At 42.8% G+C, this 17289-nt stretch overlaps 1 protein-coding gene across 7 annotated transcripts in view; it reads left to right on the top strand.

The window, feature by feature from the left end:
• Positions 1 to 17289, top strand: part of CFAP92 (cilia and flagella associated protein 92 (putative)) — a 75789-nt gene that overhangs the window by 32402 nt on the left and 26098 nt on the right. For all 7 annotated transcript variants that reach the window (XM_027585529.2, XM_027585526.2, XM_027585528.2 and 4 more), the window contains 3 exons: positions 1348 to 2252; positions 10245 to 10439; positions 12394 to 12691. In XM_027585529.2, coding sequence (XP_027441330.1) covers positions 1348 to 2252; positions 10245 to 10439; positions 12394 to 12691 — 1398 coding nt within the window. The remainder of the gene's footprint in view (positions 1 to 1347; positions 2253 to 10244; positions 10440 to 12393; positions 12692 to 17289) is intronic.

The following is a 17289-nucleotide window of genomic DNA, read 5'->3' as shown; positions in this document are numbered from 1 at the left end:
GCATTTTCCTATCCATGAAAATTTATATTTCTCTATTTAGATTTTCTTTAATATCTCTCTGCACTATTTTGTTCTTTTCGGTGTGCAGGTCTTACACATTTTTCATTGCATTTCTTTCAGGCATTTTGTTTTTATGCTATTGTAGGTGATATTTTTAAATTATTCATTGCTAGTAAATAGAAATACAGTAGATTTGACTTTGATGATATTCCTTTTTATACACATAACTAAACAAATATATTTATTTTATGTATCTGATCATTCTAATATCTTATGGCATTGTGCAACCAGTTTTACTAGTAGTACCTTTTATCTTAGGTATTTTGTAATTTTTACTGTGGTTTCACATTTAATTGAACTTTCTCCATGGGGATTCTTTGAAGCCTAGGTTGAAAGTAGATTTCTCTAGAAGGTTTTTTTTTAAAAGATTTTATTTATTTATTTATTTATTTGACAGAGAGAGATAGCAAGAGAGGGAACACAAGCAGGGGGAGTGGGAGAGGGGGAGAGACAGGCTTCCCGCTGAGCAGGGAGCCCGATGCGGGGCTCCATCCCAGGACTCCGGGATCATGACCTGAGCCGAAGGCAGACGCTTGATGACTGAGCCACCCAGGCGCCCCTCTAGAAGGTTTTTTGATAACTTCACCAGGTACCTGGGAGCATATCAACCCAGGATTATTTAAAAGTTTCAGTGTAAAATAAATAGTACACTTGGAGTATGAATTCAGATCACAAACTTGCATAAGGGTGAACTTTTGATTACAAAATCTTAGCATCAAGGTTAAAATATGCAAGATACCCTATTTTCTGTCCCTCCTTTGTGTCTCATTTTCCATGCCCTGTTAAACCCCAGACCTCTGAGCCCTTCTTCACCTTGTTGTAGCTTTCCGCTTGGATACCTATTAATATGCCAGAGGTGAGCTTATGCCAATCCTCCAGATGTCTGGGAAATATGGATTACCTTTTCTAAAAACCACTTATCTCCACCTTTTCTGCACCTAGCCTTGGGCTTGGAGGTAAAAATACAGATGTGCAAAATGCACATGGCCTGTCTTCATGGCACTCAGTTTGGGAGGAGGCAATAGTGACTTAATACTTATTAAGCCCCTGTCTTGTGTCAGCCACCATCTTGGTGCTTTCATGTATGTCACTTAATCCTGGGGATGACCTAGCAGAGCAGGCTCTTTCATTGGTACTTTTGCGGGTGAGAAAATCCAGGCCACAGGGGCTGCAGGTGGCAAATGTGGCACTAGGATTTGAGCCCCCTGTGGGAGCCTGCCTTTAAAGGGGAGGCAGAGTGACCACCATTGCAGCCTGTTGATCTGTTGTCACTTCATTCTCTCCTAGAGGCTGTGCATCCCTGTGTACTGCAAGTACCAGTTCTTTAAGACTCCGGTTCACAGAACAGAGGGGCGGCCCCATGGAATCCACATCTACTTCCAGGACATCAATGTCATCTTTCTCGGGGCGATGCAGCCCAGTGACCTGAGGGAATATCTGGAGGGGCCCCCCATGGTGGTGCAAGTTCATGACAGGGACCGCAAGTTAGAGGAGTATTCCCGGAAGCCCACCTTGTTTGGGGATGACCCCTTGGATGCATACGTCAACCTCCAGTCCCTCATCTCTCCGGAAGAGACAGAGAGCAACCCCTTTGAATCCCACAACAAAATATGGGACCCTTATGGGGTTGCCCAGGTCAGTTTTGCCGACCTTCTCCTTGGCCACAAGTACTTGAACTTGGTCGTCCCCATCCACAGCTGTGAGCCCAAGCCCACACACCGTGGCCAGAATGGCAGGAGCAGGAAGGTTGTGGGGTTTCGGGTCCCCACAGATGGCTTCCAGCACAACTCAATGCCGATGGGTAATTACCTCGAGGCCAACTCTGTGCTCAAGCTGCGGGTGGACATCGCTGTGCCACTGCGGGCCAGGGCTGAAGCCCCTGACCCAGAATTTACAGGTGCCCAGTTTGGCCGCATCGTTTTCGTGTTTGACTCCAAGAAGATCTCCCTCCTCCATGACCTGCTGCAGGACATCACCATGATCAATGCCAAGGCCCTTGAATTGGAGGCGTACCCTGTCAGGAACATTCAGCAGATCCTGTCGGCCTTTAAGGTGCGGATGAAGATCCAGGAAAGGCAGGACCTGGATGTGCTCACTGGCTTCCACCTGCTGGATGGGAAGATCCACCTTCTCATTCTGGAGGGTTTAGCTGACCAAGGCTTGAAGCGGCTGTGGGACAGCCATCAAAGCCGGTGGGTGCGTGGTTTTTTTGTGTTTTACGTAAAAGTCATGATGCCGGGATGCTGAGTGTGTGGAGTGGGGAAATCTTTTGAAGCCAGGCTCAGGTTTAGTGTCCTCATCGTAAGGATGAGAGAAAGATACGTTGATCCAGTTCCTCTCGGGGTTTATTATAGAGCACTTCACAGGGCTCCATCATTGGCTTTGATCCCAGGAGGAATTGCTTGCCTTTAGATGAAGGGAAGCCTTTAGGGGCATGTAGAAGAGAGGGTGGTTCAGGAAAATGGGCCCTCCCTTCAGACTCCTGAGGGGCCTACTTGGCTAACCGGGAGAAGAAAGTTCTGTATGGCCCTAAGATGGACACCACAGAGGAATAGATTTCCACCCAGTCTAAGGAGACCTATCTGATGATTTTGAGGCTGGAGAAGCTGCCTAGGCTGCAGAAAGTTCCCCTTCCCTGATGACCTTCAGGTGCACCTGATGATTGCTCAATGGGAATATTGTAGAGACGATTAAAGTTTCAGATTCTGGGCTGGAGCGGGTGGCCTCTTATGGTCCTTCCATTCTTTAGTTTTGGCTTCATGACAATTCTCTTTTCCTTTCGTTATTTGCAAGTATCCTAGTTTGGATTTAAAGGACCTCTTTTCTTTATTTTTATTTTTTAGATTTTATTTATTTGAGAGAGAGTGAAAGAATGAGGTGGGGGGGGAGGGAGAAACAGACTCCCCGCTGAGTGCAGAGCCAAACATGGGGCTCAGTCCCAGGACCCTGAGATCATGACCTGAGCCAAAGTCAGACGCTTAAACGACTGAGCCACCCAGGCGCCCCAGGACCTCCCTTTTTTAGTCTGGGAACTCCCCCTCTCTGTCTTCGAAGTTCAGGTGCCTCAGGACCCAGATGTTGAAAACAGCAGGCAGTCCTGAGGTTGAGTCCATTCATCCAGGAGGGGAGAGCAGCCCTGTGGGGACCTGTCTTGATGTGTTGGTAAGCTGAGAGGCACGGTGCAGAAGCTGGCACTGTGTCTAGTTACCTGCCTAAGAGAACTGAAAACAGGTCCACACAAAAAACTTGTATGTGAATGTTCACAGCAGCATTATTGATAATAGTCAAAAAAGTGGAAACAACTCAAATGTCCATTAATCAATGAACAAAATATATGTCCATATAATAGAATAATATTCAGCCCTGAAAAAGGAATGAAGTACTGATATACACACTTCAACATGGATGAACCTTGAAAACATACTGAGTAAAAGATGCCAGACATAAAAAGCCACATGTTGTATGATTCTGTTTATGTGAAATGTCTAGAATAGTCAACTCTACAGAGATAGAAGATTAGTGGTTCCCAAGGTCTCAGGGGAGGGACGAAGAAGTTAATGGGTACAGTTTCTTCTTGGGATGATGAAAATTGTCTAGAATTGGTATTTATGATTGCACAACATTGTTAATATATTAAGAACCACTGAATTGTAAATTAAAAAGGGTGAATTACAACTAAAAAGAGTGTGCAGTGAAGAATCTGGCCTTGCCCCAAAAGGTCTGGCCTTTGCTTTTGGCTTCTGGGAGGTGATATGTCATACCTAATAGGAGTGCCTTTGCTTAGCTTGGGGGATGACTACACCAGAACTTAGGATAGGATGGGACCACCGCACCTGACAGTCATAGGATAGAGGTTGGCCATGCCAGAAAGACCACCAGTGTGATTTTGGGTTAGGGCTTTGTTCTTGCAGTGTCAGTTGATCTGGAGATTGGGATTGCCATGTGGGCAATCAAGCAATTAATCAGTCATGCCTCTGTAATGGAGCCCAAATAAGAACTCTATATACCAAGGCTCAGGGGAACTTCTCTGTGCATATTGTCCCTCAGCAATGTTACCAGGGCAACGCATCCTGATTCCATGAAGAAAGAGCAATGGAAACTTGGAGTTCAGAACCATCCTAGACTCTGCCCTATGTGTCTCTTCCTCTGGCTGATTTTAATCTGTATCCTTTCCCTGTAATAAGCTGTGAGTGTGAGTATAACAGCTTTCAATGAATTCTGTGAGTTCTTGTAGGAAATTGATGAGCCTGAGGGTGGTATTAGGAACACCTTGAACTTCAGTTGGTATCAGAAGTCAGGGCAGTTTGGGGAACTATGACCTAAACTTGGCAGTTTGGCTAAGTCAGGGGGTGTGGTATGTGAATGATATCTCAGTGAACAATTTTGTCCCAGTGGAAGAAATAATATAAAATATGTTCACTGGCCCCAGTTCAGTTAAACTACAAATAAAAAATCATTAACCAGGAAAGAATTTCACATGCTTGGAAATTAACAAATACCTCCAAATAAGCCATGGGTCAAAAGTGAAACTGTAATAGAAATTAGACATTATTGAATTGAACAATAATGAAAATAGTATAATATCTAAATTTGTGGGGTGATGTTAAAATGTTAGAGGAAAGTTTATAGACTCAAATGCTTATATTAGAAAAAAGGCTGAAAATTAATGATAGATGTTACATTGAAATAATTGTTTTATTATTTTTTTAAGATTTTATTTATTTGAGAGAGAGAATGAGAGATAGAAAGCACGAGAGGGAAGAGGGTCAGAGGGAGAAGCAGACTCCCTGCTGAGCAGGGAGACCAATGTGGGACTCGATCCCGGGACTCCAGGATCATGACCTGAGCCGAAGGCAGTCGCTTAACTAACTGAGCCACCCAGGCGCCCCGTGAAATAATTGTTTTAAACTGTCAATAAGTTTAAATATGTATAAGAAATTCCAAGAATATAAAAAACATTTTCAGATAAGATAGTTTAATGAGGTTTCTGGATACAAACATTAATGTAAAAATCTCTCGAATTTCTGAATACCATATACATACAAAAAATCATTTTTAAAAAAGTTAATGCTTTTAAAGAATTATAAACATGAAATTCACATGAATAAATTCAAAAAAAAGGATTAGAACATCTCTATCATGCATATTATAGAACTTTTAGAAACATTAAAGAAACCTAAATAAGTGAAGAGACCTACCATGTTCGTGGATTGGAACACTCAGTATTATAGAGGTGTCAATTATCCGCAAACCAGATATATCGATTCAAAGCAATCCCAGTTTTAAAAGTATGGAGCTTGAAAAACTGATTTAAAAATTTACATCGTCATGTAAAAAAAAAAAAACACTCTTGAATAACAACAAGATGGGAGAACTTGTTCTACAAGATATCAAGGCTTCTTATAAAACTCTAGTGATTAAGACAATTTATTGGATCAAGGATAGACAAGCAGACATATGGAATATAATAGAAAATCCAAATACAGACCTACATGTAAGCAGTCACTTGACATATGACGTGTGACATTGCAAGATCAGCAGCAAATGAATATACTAAAACCATTGAATTGTACACATTAAAAGGATGAATTTAGATAATTTGATACCACTTCACACAGACCGGTTTGGCTGGAATTAAACATGTCAGATAATAGGAAATGTTGACAAGGATGTGGAGAAATCAGAATTGTCATTCACTGCTGGTAAGAATTAGATGAATTAGATGGTAAAGTCACTTTGGAAAACAGTCTGGCAGTTCCTCAAATGACTAGAAAGAGTTACTGTATGACCCAGCAGTCCCACTTCTAGGTAAATGCCCAAGATAACTGAGAACATATGTCCACACTAAGTAGTATATAACTGTTTATGAGAGCACTATAAGAGCCATTAGATGGAAACAATCCAAATGTCCATTAACTGCTGAATGGCTAAACAAAATGTGACATAGAAATACAACGAACTATTATTTGGATATAAAAAGTAATGAAATACTGACTCACACTACAGCATGGATAACCCTTGAAAACATTAAGTGAAGTGAAAGGAGCCAGTCACAGAAGACCACATATTGGACGAGTCATTTATATGAAATGTCCAAAATAGGCAAACCCTATAGAGACGGAAAGAGGGTCAGTGAATACTTAGGGCTGTGGGTCAGGGGGTGAGAGTATTAGGGGGTGATAGGTTTCCTTTTTAGGTGATAAGAAAGCTTGAAAATTGATTGTGAAGACGGTTGCATGTATCTGAATAGACTAAAAATGATTGAATTATACACATTAAATGGATGAATTATAGGGCACCTGAATTAAATCTCAATTGAAAAATACCTCTGGCAGACAAAAAAAAAAAATCTGTGAGAAAAGGAGAAACTTTTCGAAAAATGGTGTTGGCAAAATTGTTTGTCCATAAGAAAAAAGGAAAATAATTTCCTACATCAAACCATTCACAAAAGTCACTTCCAGCTGCATTAAAAATCTGTGTACATTTTCAACTTTTGAAAGAATTATAGACTCACGGGAAGTTTAAAGACTGTTGCAGAGATCCCACACACCATTTCCCCACACTGGTTACAACTTACTTATAACTATAGTGCCGGATCTAAGCCAGGAGACCAATGCCAGTACAATGTGCGGGTTGTTTGTGCCAGTTTATCACATACAAATCTGTGTGACCACTACTATAATGAAGACCTTGAACTAGTTATACCACCGCAGAGAACCCCCTCATGCTGTGTGTTCATAGCCATGCCCACCCTCTTTAACTGTCTTGTTTTCCATCTCCATAATTTTTTCATCTGTATGTGATCTTACATATTAGTGGAATCATATAGTGGATGACCTTAGGAGATTGTTTTTTCCCACTCAGCATAAAGTGCTAGAGATCCACATTCTTGCATGTATCCATAGTTTGCTCCCCTTTGTTGCTGGGTAGTGTTTCATGGAACGGATGTGCCACAGTTTCACCATCTACCTGTTGAGGGACGTTTTGTTTAGATTATTACAAATGAAGCTGCTGTGAACAATAATTTACAGGTTTTTGGGTGGGCATGTTTTTTTTTCTTTTTAATTGGATTATAATTGACTTACAATATTCTATTAGTTTCAGGTGTACAAAACAGTGATTTGATATTCTTATACATTGCAAAATGATCACCATGGTAAATCCAGTTACCATCTGTCACTATACAAAGTTATTATAATATTATTGACTCTATTCCCTATGCTGCACATTACATCCCTGTGACTTATTTATTTTAAAACTGGAAGTTTGTACCTCTTAATCCCCATCAGCTGTTTCACCCATTCCTCCCCCACTCCCAGCCCCAGCAGCTACCAATTTGATCTCTATACCTGTGGAATGTTTTGTTTTGTTTGTTTGTGCTGGTTTTTAGATTTCACATGTAAGTGAAATCATACAGTATTTGTCTATCTCTGTCTGACTTATTTCACTGAGCATAACACCCTTTAGGTTCATTCATGTTGCAAATGGCAAGATCTCATTCTTTTATGTGGCTGAGTAATATTCCATTACACACGCACACCCCCCACATCTTTATCCATTCACCTATCCATGGACACTTAGATTGCTTCTATATCCTGGTTATTGCAATAATGCTGCAATGAACATAGTGGTGCACATATCTTTTTGAATTAGTGTTTTCATTTGCTTTTGGCCGAATAGCCAGTAGCGATTTGCTGGATGATAAAGTAGTTCTGTTTTTAAATTTTGAGGACTCTCTATGCTGTTTTCCACAGTGGCTGCACCAGTTTGCATTCCCACCCATAGTGCACAAGGGTTCCCTTTTCTCCACATCCTCCATCACCAACACTTGTTATTTCTTGTGCTTTTGATAATAGTCATCTGACAGGTGGGAGGTGGTATCCCATTGCGGTTGTGATTTGCATTTCCCTGATGTTCAGGGATGTTGAGGTCTTTTCATTGTGTCTGTTGGCCATCAGCTTCTGTTTAGCTGCTCTGCCCATTTTTTGATTGGGTTGTTTGCTTTTTTGTTGTTGTTTTTGAGTCATATGAGTTCTTTATGTATTGTGGATATCAATCCCTTAGTGGGTATATTGTTTGCGAGTAGCTTCTCCCATTCAATAGGTCACCTATTCTTTTTGTTCGTTTCCTTCACTGTGCAAAAGCTTTTTAGTTTGATGTAGTTCCATTTGTTTATTTTTGCTTTTGTTGCCCTCGCCTGAGGAGACATAACCAAAAAAATATTACTTAGACCAATGTCAAAGAGCTTATGGCCTGCGTTTTCTTCTAGGAGTTTTTTGGTTTTATTTAGGTCTTTAATCCATTTGAGTTGGTGTTTGGTGTAAGCAAGTGGTTCAGTTTCATTCTGTGCATGTAGCCGTCCAGTTTGCCCAGCACCAGTTGTTGAAGAGACTGTTTTCCCATTGAATGTTCTCTCCTCCTTTGTCATGCATTAATTGACATCTGAATCCTAAGTTTATTTCTGGGCTCCTTATTGTGTTCCGTCGATCTGCGTGTCTGTTTTTGTGCCACTGCCCTACTATTTTGATGACTACAGCTTTGTAGTATAACTTGAAATCTGGAATTGTGAGACCTCCAGTTTTGTTTTTCTTTTCAAGATGGGTGGTTCCATACAAATTTTAGGATTGTTCTAGCTCTGTGAAAAATGCTATTGGCATTTTGATAGGGATTGCATTGAATGTGTGGATTGCTTTGGGTAGTATAGACATTTTAACAATATTTGTTCTTCCAGTCCATGAGCATGGAGTGTCTTTCCATTTGTTTGTGTCATCTTCAGTGTCTTCCTTTCCAATCTGTATTTCCTTTGTGTGATGGAGAGGACCTGCAGTCCTGTTATACATATAAGAGTGGTGACATCCTTGCCTTGTTTCTGATCTTTGATGGAAGACATTAGTCTTTGCACATCACAAATATGATGTTAGGTGGGTGCCTAGGTGGCTCAGTTGGCTAAGCAACTGCCTTCGGCTCAGGTCATGATCCTGGAGTCCCGGGATCGAGTCTCGCATCAGGCTCCCTGCTCAGCAGGGAGTCTGCTTCTCCCTCTGACCCTCCCCCCTCTCAGGTGCTCTCTCTCTCATTCTCTCTCTCAAATAAATAAATAAAATCTTTAAAAAAATATGTTAGGTGTAGGTTTTTTGTAGATGTCCTTTATCTTTGAGGAGTTCCACTCTGTTCCTAATTCACTAAGAGTTTCCTAATTCGCTGGTTCACACAATTCACAAAAATAAATTCCAGATAGATTAAAACCCATTTGGAATAATTATAGATTCACAATCAGTTGCAAAAATGATACAGGGTAGTTCCATGCACCCACTACCTAATTTCCTCCAATGGTGACATCTGACAAAAATAGAATGCCTTATTGATGGACACAGTGCAGTCAACTAGACCACAATTACCTGATCTTATTCAGAGTTCACCAGAAAAGAAAAATCCATTTCCGAAAAGCAAAATGAGAAAGCATTTAGATGAGTAGGATAAAGAAAGATTTCTTGAACAAGACAGAAATACACAGGATAAAGGAAAAAGATGCTGGATCCAGCTACATTAAAGTGAATAACTTCTGTTCATTCAAAGATATCATAAAAATTATGAAAAGACAGACTGAGAAAAAAATTATTTGCAGTGTGTGGAGCTGGTATCCTGAATATGTAAAAACACCCATGAATCAATAAGAAAATGAAAACAGGCCAAGGGAAGAGTGGGCAAAAGACTTGAAGAGGTACTTCACCAAAGAGGAAACCCCATGACCAAACACAGAGTCACCGAGGGGATAGGCAGGGTCTCTGCTGCCTTCCCTCAGTTTCCACGAGGTGCAGGAGCGACATGTACCAACACAGGGGAGTGGCGTAGTGGGGTGGGCTTAGAAACTCTGCCAGGCTGGGAGTGCCAGCGAGCCAAGCGTGAGCAGGGACAGAGAATGGGAGCGGGGGCAGAGCAAGAGGAAAATGAGGCAGCGTTCAGGATTCTCACTGCCAAGCTTTGGAAAGATCATCTATCAGCTGTTTTACTATTTTTTTCGGATGATTTATTATTAATGCATTCCTTTTTTTTCGTGTGTTTTTAAACAAGCAAAAAGAGAAAGAAAAAGGAAAAGAAAAAAGTTCTGCCACAGGGCAAAACCGCAGAGCATTCCAGGAGCCCGCAGAGCAGTGCTAAAGCCCTGCCCCGTGGCCTCCTTGCAGAATCACCAAAGTGGAACAGGGCAAATACAAGGTGCTCTACAACTCCGCGCTGCGGTTCCGCCACCGCCTCTATGCCGACCTGGAGACCATCCTGTACCAAGTGCACCTCTTCAAGCCGCTGTCACAGCTCATGAAGCACTCGGCGCTCTACATCCGCAACAGCGTTCTACAGAAGGCCTTCCAGGCCCTGACCAGGTGCGCCAGGCTGCCACGGGGGTGAAGGCCACCTCCCTGGGGGTGCCCATGGGGGGGGTGCACCGGGGCGTGCAGGGGTGCCACCCGTGGTGGTGCAGGAGCCCCTCCAGGGGCCAGGGGCAGAGGCAGAGGGAGAAGCAGGCTCCCTGCTGAGCAGGCAGCCCGATGCCAGGCTCGATCCCAGGACCCCGGGATCATGACCTGAGCCGAAGGCAGACGTTTAACGACTGAGCCACCCAGGCGCCCCAGTTTTTATTATTCTTTATGCCCAAAGGAGCCGAGCCAGGAGTGGACCCCGAGCCTGTGTCATTCCCAGTGACACACGCTCTCCCAGGGGGGTTTTGGAAACACTGGGGAAAGAAGGGCAATTTACTCCAACACAGGTCACACGAAGTTATCTGCTGTTCTTGGGGAATAGCCTAGAACAGCCTGAGCAGTGAGTGATGAGGACCAGAACCAGATCCACCAGGCCTGCCACAGTTTTCTCTACCAACTGAATGTTTGCTTTTGTTTGCTTCTCCCCTAACCTGTGCAGAAAGGCATCCCCCAAAGATCTAGATCCTCCACTATGTGCATGCCTTTACCTGTGCTGTTCCTGTGCTGGGCACCACCCATCCCGCCCTGCCCCCAGGCCTTCTGCTGGTGACCCTGCGAAGCTGTGAGCTCCTCCCGCTGGATTGAGCGTGGCTCATTGTCTGGGAGGGCCTTCTCCATTCATGTAGGGAGCAGGAGGGCTGAGCGAGGCACCCCCAGTTTGGAGTGGAGACTGACAAAGCGTAGTGCACTGGGGTCCCTGGGACCATGGCCAGCCTGTGCTGGGCTTTGTGGGGGCAGCGAAGGACAGTGACTGGTTCTTTTAGGAAGTCACGAAGGGCTGACCTTGAGCGGCAGTGAGCAGGCCTTCATCAGGTAGACAGTCCACTCACTGTAGCCTGGGGCTGAGGGGGCAAACCATCTCTCTTTAGGCTTTAAAACCAGCAACAGCCCTGGTTGGGAGTTGGCTCCCAGCTTATCAAATGTGTTAATAAAGGAGAGGATGGAGCCAGGAGGGAGAGGAAGGGAGAGAGCCCAGCGACGCGGAGGGGACTTAGTCCCATTATCCTGCAGCTCTGCCTGAGGGGCTAGGCAGGTGTGGGTTGGGAACCCCACAACAGTAGGCCGAAGCTGCAAGTCAAGAAGGGTGGACGGTGCAGTGGGCCTCAGCAGGTTCGTGTTGGGGAAGTGCTGGAGCATTTGGGTGTCCAGAGCCTGGGCAGTCAGTGAGGGGACGCTGGGCCCTGCCCTGCCTTAGGGAAAGAGAAGAAAACTGCTATTTATTAAGCATTCACAGCATCCCGGGCAGCTGCACATTCATCATGGCTTTATTCACATCTGAAAGGCCAAGGGGTGGGCCAGGGACCTCAGCTGGTGAAAGGCAGAGACGGTCCTCAGGCATATGCGCCTCACACTGGACCTCAGAAGTGCCAGAGACACTGAGCAGCGAATAACAACTCCTGACACGGATTCTGCAGAGCGTCAGCGTGAACCGAGTGCCCACAGCACAGCGGGCCCCTGGGAGAGGGCTCAGTCCTTGAGCTTTGCTGAGATACGAGGCTGAGTGTGAGGTGCCCTCTTCCTGTGGCGGGAGATCTACAGCCCCGATGGCTAGCTGGCTGGGCTGCTCCCTGGTGGGCTGTGGGGTTGGTGACAGGCATGGAATAAGGCCACAGTAGCAGAAAAATAATCAGAGTGGATTGTGGGAAGCCTTTAACTTCTGGGGGCTGGGAGGAGAGCAAAAAGGAGGCATTCTCTTTTGTGGGCTCGTCCAGGTGGAATCGAAGCTTTGCATCTCTGAGTTCTGTGACCTGGGATGAGCTAAACAACTCCTGAGCTTCATGTTCTCTTGAAAAATGGGACTGGTTTGATGGATCTTGAAAGGTAGGTGAGGCCATGTGGGTGGCCCTCTGCCTTGCAGGATCTACTGCATCTGCCATCACAGCACCAAGCTCAGGGAGGTGATCACCAGAGACCTGCTGCCATCCTCCGCCATGGTCAAAGACTTGAGCCAAGAGCTGGGGCTGCCCATTTCACAAGACGATCTCACAGATGGAAAAGTGATGGTCTTGCCATCTCAGCCGGCCCCCTGTCTTGAGCGCTTCCTAAGTCGGAAATCCACTCTCGCTTATGAGATCCAAGCCCACAGGGACAAGTACCTGCAGTGGCGGAACACCATGGTGCTAACTAACAAAGGCCGGGAGCCCAGCCTGATGCAGGTGGGTGCTCTCTCCTCCCCAGGTCAGGGGTCCCAGGCCTTGGCTCCACTTGGGACTGTCCAGTCACCTGCAGGGAGATGCAGGCTAGATGACCCGTGCCTATATCTGCTCTCCTGGGATCCTGGGCGGGGTGGGCAGGGAGTATAGGCCGCGGGGCTGAACCGGGTCAGAAGCATGCACTCCCAGCCCTCAGGGGGAAAAGAAAGCTCTTTACCTTGGCCCTAGAGTTCATCTTAAGAACTGGTGTGTGTGTGTGTGTGTGTGTGTGTGTCTGTCTCTCTGTCTCTCTCTGTCTCTCTCTCTCTCTCTCTCTCTGGTGTGTTAAATGTGTTAGAAGAACAGAATAGGAGCTAAGGAGCTGCCGAGGTGTAAGAAGGCTGGGTGTGCTGTGGCTGAATGGCCAGGGAGAGCCTCCCTCATTCCACACCAACCAAAAAGCTGCGACTTGAAGTTGTCCATCCAGGGGCTCTGTGCAGTACCCCCACCCCAATCTCTAGTTGTCCATCCAGGGGCTCTGTGCAGTACCCCCACCCCAATCTCTAGGAAAAAGAAAGTCTCTCAAGTTTGTAAGCTTTCAAAGTGTATATTGTTTATGAAAACCAGTGAAGAGGCTTTTTCCCCATTAGTGTTCAGGTTTTTACGAAAGAACCAGTTCTTGGATCTGTCAATCTGCTTTTTCTGTTTTTCTATTTTCTAATTAACTTTAGCTTTTATTTTTTATAATATTTTAAAACTATTTTTTCCTTTTTTCTAGTTTCTTTAAATTTTTTTTATTATTGAAGTATAATTGGCATATAATGTTATGTTAGTTTCAGGTGTGCAACATAGTGATTAGATGATTCTATACATTACTCAGTGCTTATCACAATAAGTGTAGTTACCATACAACATTATTACAATATTGTTGACCATATTGAATCCCTGTGACTTATTTTGTAACTGGACGTTTGTACCTGTTAATGCCCTTTATCTATCTCACCCATCCCCCCACCCACTTCCCTTTGGCAACTATAAGTTCTCTGTATTTAAGAGTCTATTTGTTTTTGTTGTTCATTTTTATTTTTTAGATCCCACATATAAGTGAAATCATATGGTATTTGTCTTTCTCTGACTAATTTCACTTAGCATAACACCCTCTAGGTCCGTGCACCTTATTGCAAATGGCAAGATCTCATTCTTTTTTAAGGCTGAGTAATATTCCACACACACACACACACACACACACACACACACCACGTTTCCTTTATCCTTTCATCAGTCGTTGGACACTTGGGCTGCTTCCATATCTTGGCTGTTGTAAATAATGCTGCTATAAACATAGAAGTGCATATTACCTTCTCAAATTAGTGTTTTCATTTTCTTTTTTTTTTTAAGATTTTATTTATTTATTTGACAGAGACACAGCAAGAGAGGGAACACAAGCAGGAGGAATGGGAGAGGGAAACGCAGGCTTCCCGCTGAGCAGGGAACCTGACGTGGGGCTCGATCCCAGGACCCTGGGATCATGACCTAAGCTGAAGGCAGACGCTTACCGACTGAGCCACGCAGGCGTCCCTAGTGTTTTCATTTTCTTTGAGTAAATACCCAGTAGTGGAATTACTAGATCGTATGGTAGTTCTATTTTTAATTTTTTGAGGTACTTCCATATTGTCTTCCACAGTGGCTGCACCTTTCTAGCTTCTCTTTTTTAAAAAGATTTTATTTATTTGTTTGAGAGAGACCATGAGCAGGGGCGGGGGTGGGGGCAGAGGCAGAGGCAGAGGAAGAAGCACATTCCCTACTGAGCAGGGAGCCCGATGTGGGGCTCTATCCCAGGACTATTTCATTCATTTTTATCTTTTCTTGTTTAATAAGAAAGGCTACAAATTTCCTCTGTATACATCCTTGGAGATATTCTGTAAAGTGTAATATGTACTGTATGTTCTGATTGTTATTTGCCTTAAATTCCTTATAAGTTACAAAACAAGACCAAGGTACAGGCTTGTAAAAAAGTCAAACAACTGAGAGTATTAGTAATCTTCCCTTACTCCCTTATTCTACCTTCTCAGTGTACTTACATATGTACACACATGGGCACACACACACAAGTACGTGAATATATCACATCCATATATGGATTAATACTGTTCTGCTCATGTTATTTAACAAAGGGTCTTGAAGATTTTACAATAATAGGGCTGTACAAAATGTTATAATATGTACAATTTACTTAATAGTTTCATATCACCTATATTTTGTTGAAACCACTTGGAAATATTGTTCCAGAGTTTTGAAAAATTGTTTCTGTTGTTTTAGTTATTGCTAATTTCAAATGACCTTATCCATACTATAAGCAATAATTGAAACCCAACCATCATTTAATTTTGTTCTATTTTTACTCTGAGATGTAATTTACATACGATAAAATTTAATCATTGTAAGTATATATAAATCAATAATTTTTTTTAGAAATTTATTTTGGTTCGGCAGTTTAAGATTTTTTAAATTTACTTGTCAGAGAGAGGGAAGGAGCACAAGCAGGGGGAGCTGCAGGCAGAGGAGAAGCAGACTCCCCACTGAGCAGGGAGCCCAACGCAGTACTCAATCCCAGGACCCTGGCCATGACCTGAGTCGAAGGCAGACGCTCAACCAACTCAACCATCCAGGCGTCCCTAAATCAATAATTTTTAAGTAAATTTACGGAATTGTACAACCATCACAATCCAGTTTTAGAACATTTCTATCCCCATAAAGTTTTTCCTTATGCCTGTTTGAAGTCAATCCCTGCACCCACCTCCAGCCACAGGTAACTACTGATCTGTTTTTTGTCTCTACAGATTTGCCATTCCTAGACATTTCATGTAAATATATGACCTTTTGTGTCTGGCTTTTTTCACTGAGCATCACTTGAGGTTCATCCATGTTGCAGGATGTATCGATAGTTCCTTTTTAAAATTGCTGAATTTCCATTGATTGAATGTACCACATTTTTAATTTACTCATTCCCCACATGGTGAAATTTGTATTGTTTCTAGTTTGGGACTATTATGAATATCGCTGCTATGAACATTTGCAAACAGATCATTACAAGAAAATGTTTTCATTTCTCTTGGGTACAAACCCAGCTATAGAATTGCTGGGTCCTGTGGTAAATTTAACATTTTAAGGAATTTTCAAGCAGTTTTACAATGAAGTTTACTGCATCATTTTACACCTCAGAATGCAGCACATGAGGGTTTTGGTTTCTCCACATCCTCACCAACGCTTGTTATTGCCAGTCTTTTTGATTAGAGCCATTCTATTGGGTGTGTGTAATGGTACCTGATTGTGGTTTTAACTTGCATGTTATAATTATTAATGATTTTGGATAGCTCTTAATGTACTTATTAATGATTTATCTCTGATAACTTCATATATTTACATGCATTTTAAAATCAGGTTGTCTTCTTGTTGAGTTGCAAGAGTTTTTTATTCTGGATATATTTGCTTAACCAGAACTATGATTTGCAAATATTTTCTCTGTAAGGAAAAACTCTTGAAGAGTGAAGCCTTTTAATTTTGATGAATTCCAGTTTATCAGTGTTTTACTCTTATTGATCATGCTTTTGGTGACATAGCTAGAGCTCTGCCTAACCCAAGGTCAGAAAGATTTTCTCCTATGCCTTCTTCATGGCGATTTAAAGTTAGCTTACAATTAGGGCTTTGAACCATTTTGATCAATTGTGTGTGTGTGTGTGTGTGTGTGTGTGTGTGTATGATGCAAGACAGGGGTCTAAATTCATCTTTCTGCATGTGGATAGCACCCCTTTTTTTAAAGATTTATTTATTTATTTGAGAGAGAGAGAGCATGCATGCATGGGAGGGGCAGAAGAAGAGGGAGAGAGAATCTCAGGCAGACTCCTTGCTGAGCACAGAGCCTGATGTGGGTCTTGATCCCACGACCCTGAGATCATGACCTGAGCTGAAACCAAGAGTTGGACTCTTAACCAACTGTGCCACCCAGGTGCCCCTCTAGCACCATTTTTCAAAAAGATTATACCCCCCATTGAATTGCCTTGGCACCTGTGTCAAGAGTCAGTTAACCATAAATACAAGAGTTTATTTCTAGGCTCTGTTATTACATTCCATCGACTTAGATGTCTATCCTTATACTAGCCCCACATCATCTGGATTACTATAGCTTTACAGGCAGTTTTGAAATTGGGTTGTGTAAGTCCTTTAACTTCTTTTTCAAAATTGTTCAGCTGTTTTGGGTCCTTCACATTTCTGTATAATTTGCCAATTTCTACAAAAAAAAACTAACAGGGATTTTCATAAGGCTTGTGTTGATTCTATAGATCAATTTTAGGGAGAATTGCCATACTGTCAATTTTGAAGCTGTTAATCCATAAACATGGAATATTTATACTTTTATTTGGGTCTTCTTTAGTATCCTTCAGTAGGTTTTGCAGTTGTCACGTACAAGTCTTAACACCTCATGAAATTAATGCTGTTATGAATGGAATCATTTAATTCTTAAATTGTTGTAAGAATATAGGAATCCAATTGGTTTTTGTATATTGCTTTCATATCCTGAAATTTTTTGAAGTTGGATCATGTCATCCGTGGGTAAAGACCGT

This window comes from Zalophus californianus, chromosome 1 (genome assembly GCF_009762305.2).
Source record: "Zalophus californianus isolate mZalCal1 chromosome 1, mZalCal1.pri.v2, whole genome shotgun sequence".
In the NCBI taxonomy this organism is placed as follows: domain Eukaryota; kingdom Metazoa; phylum Chordata; class Mammalia; order Carnivora; family Otariidae; genus Zalophus; species Zalophus californianus.
Note: the sequence above shows the minus strand (reverse complement) of the source record. Positions and strands in the feature narration are given on the sequence as shown.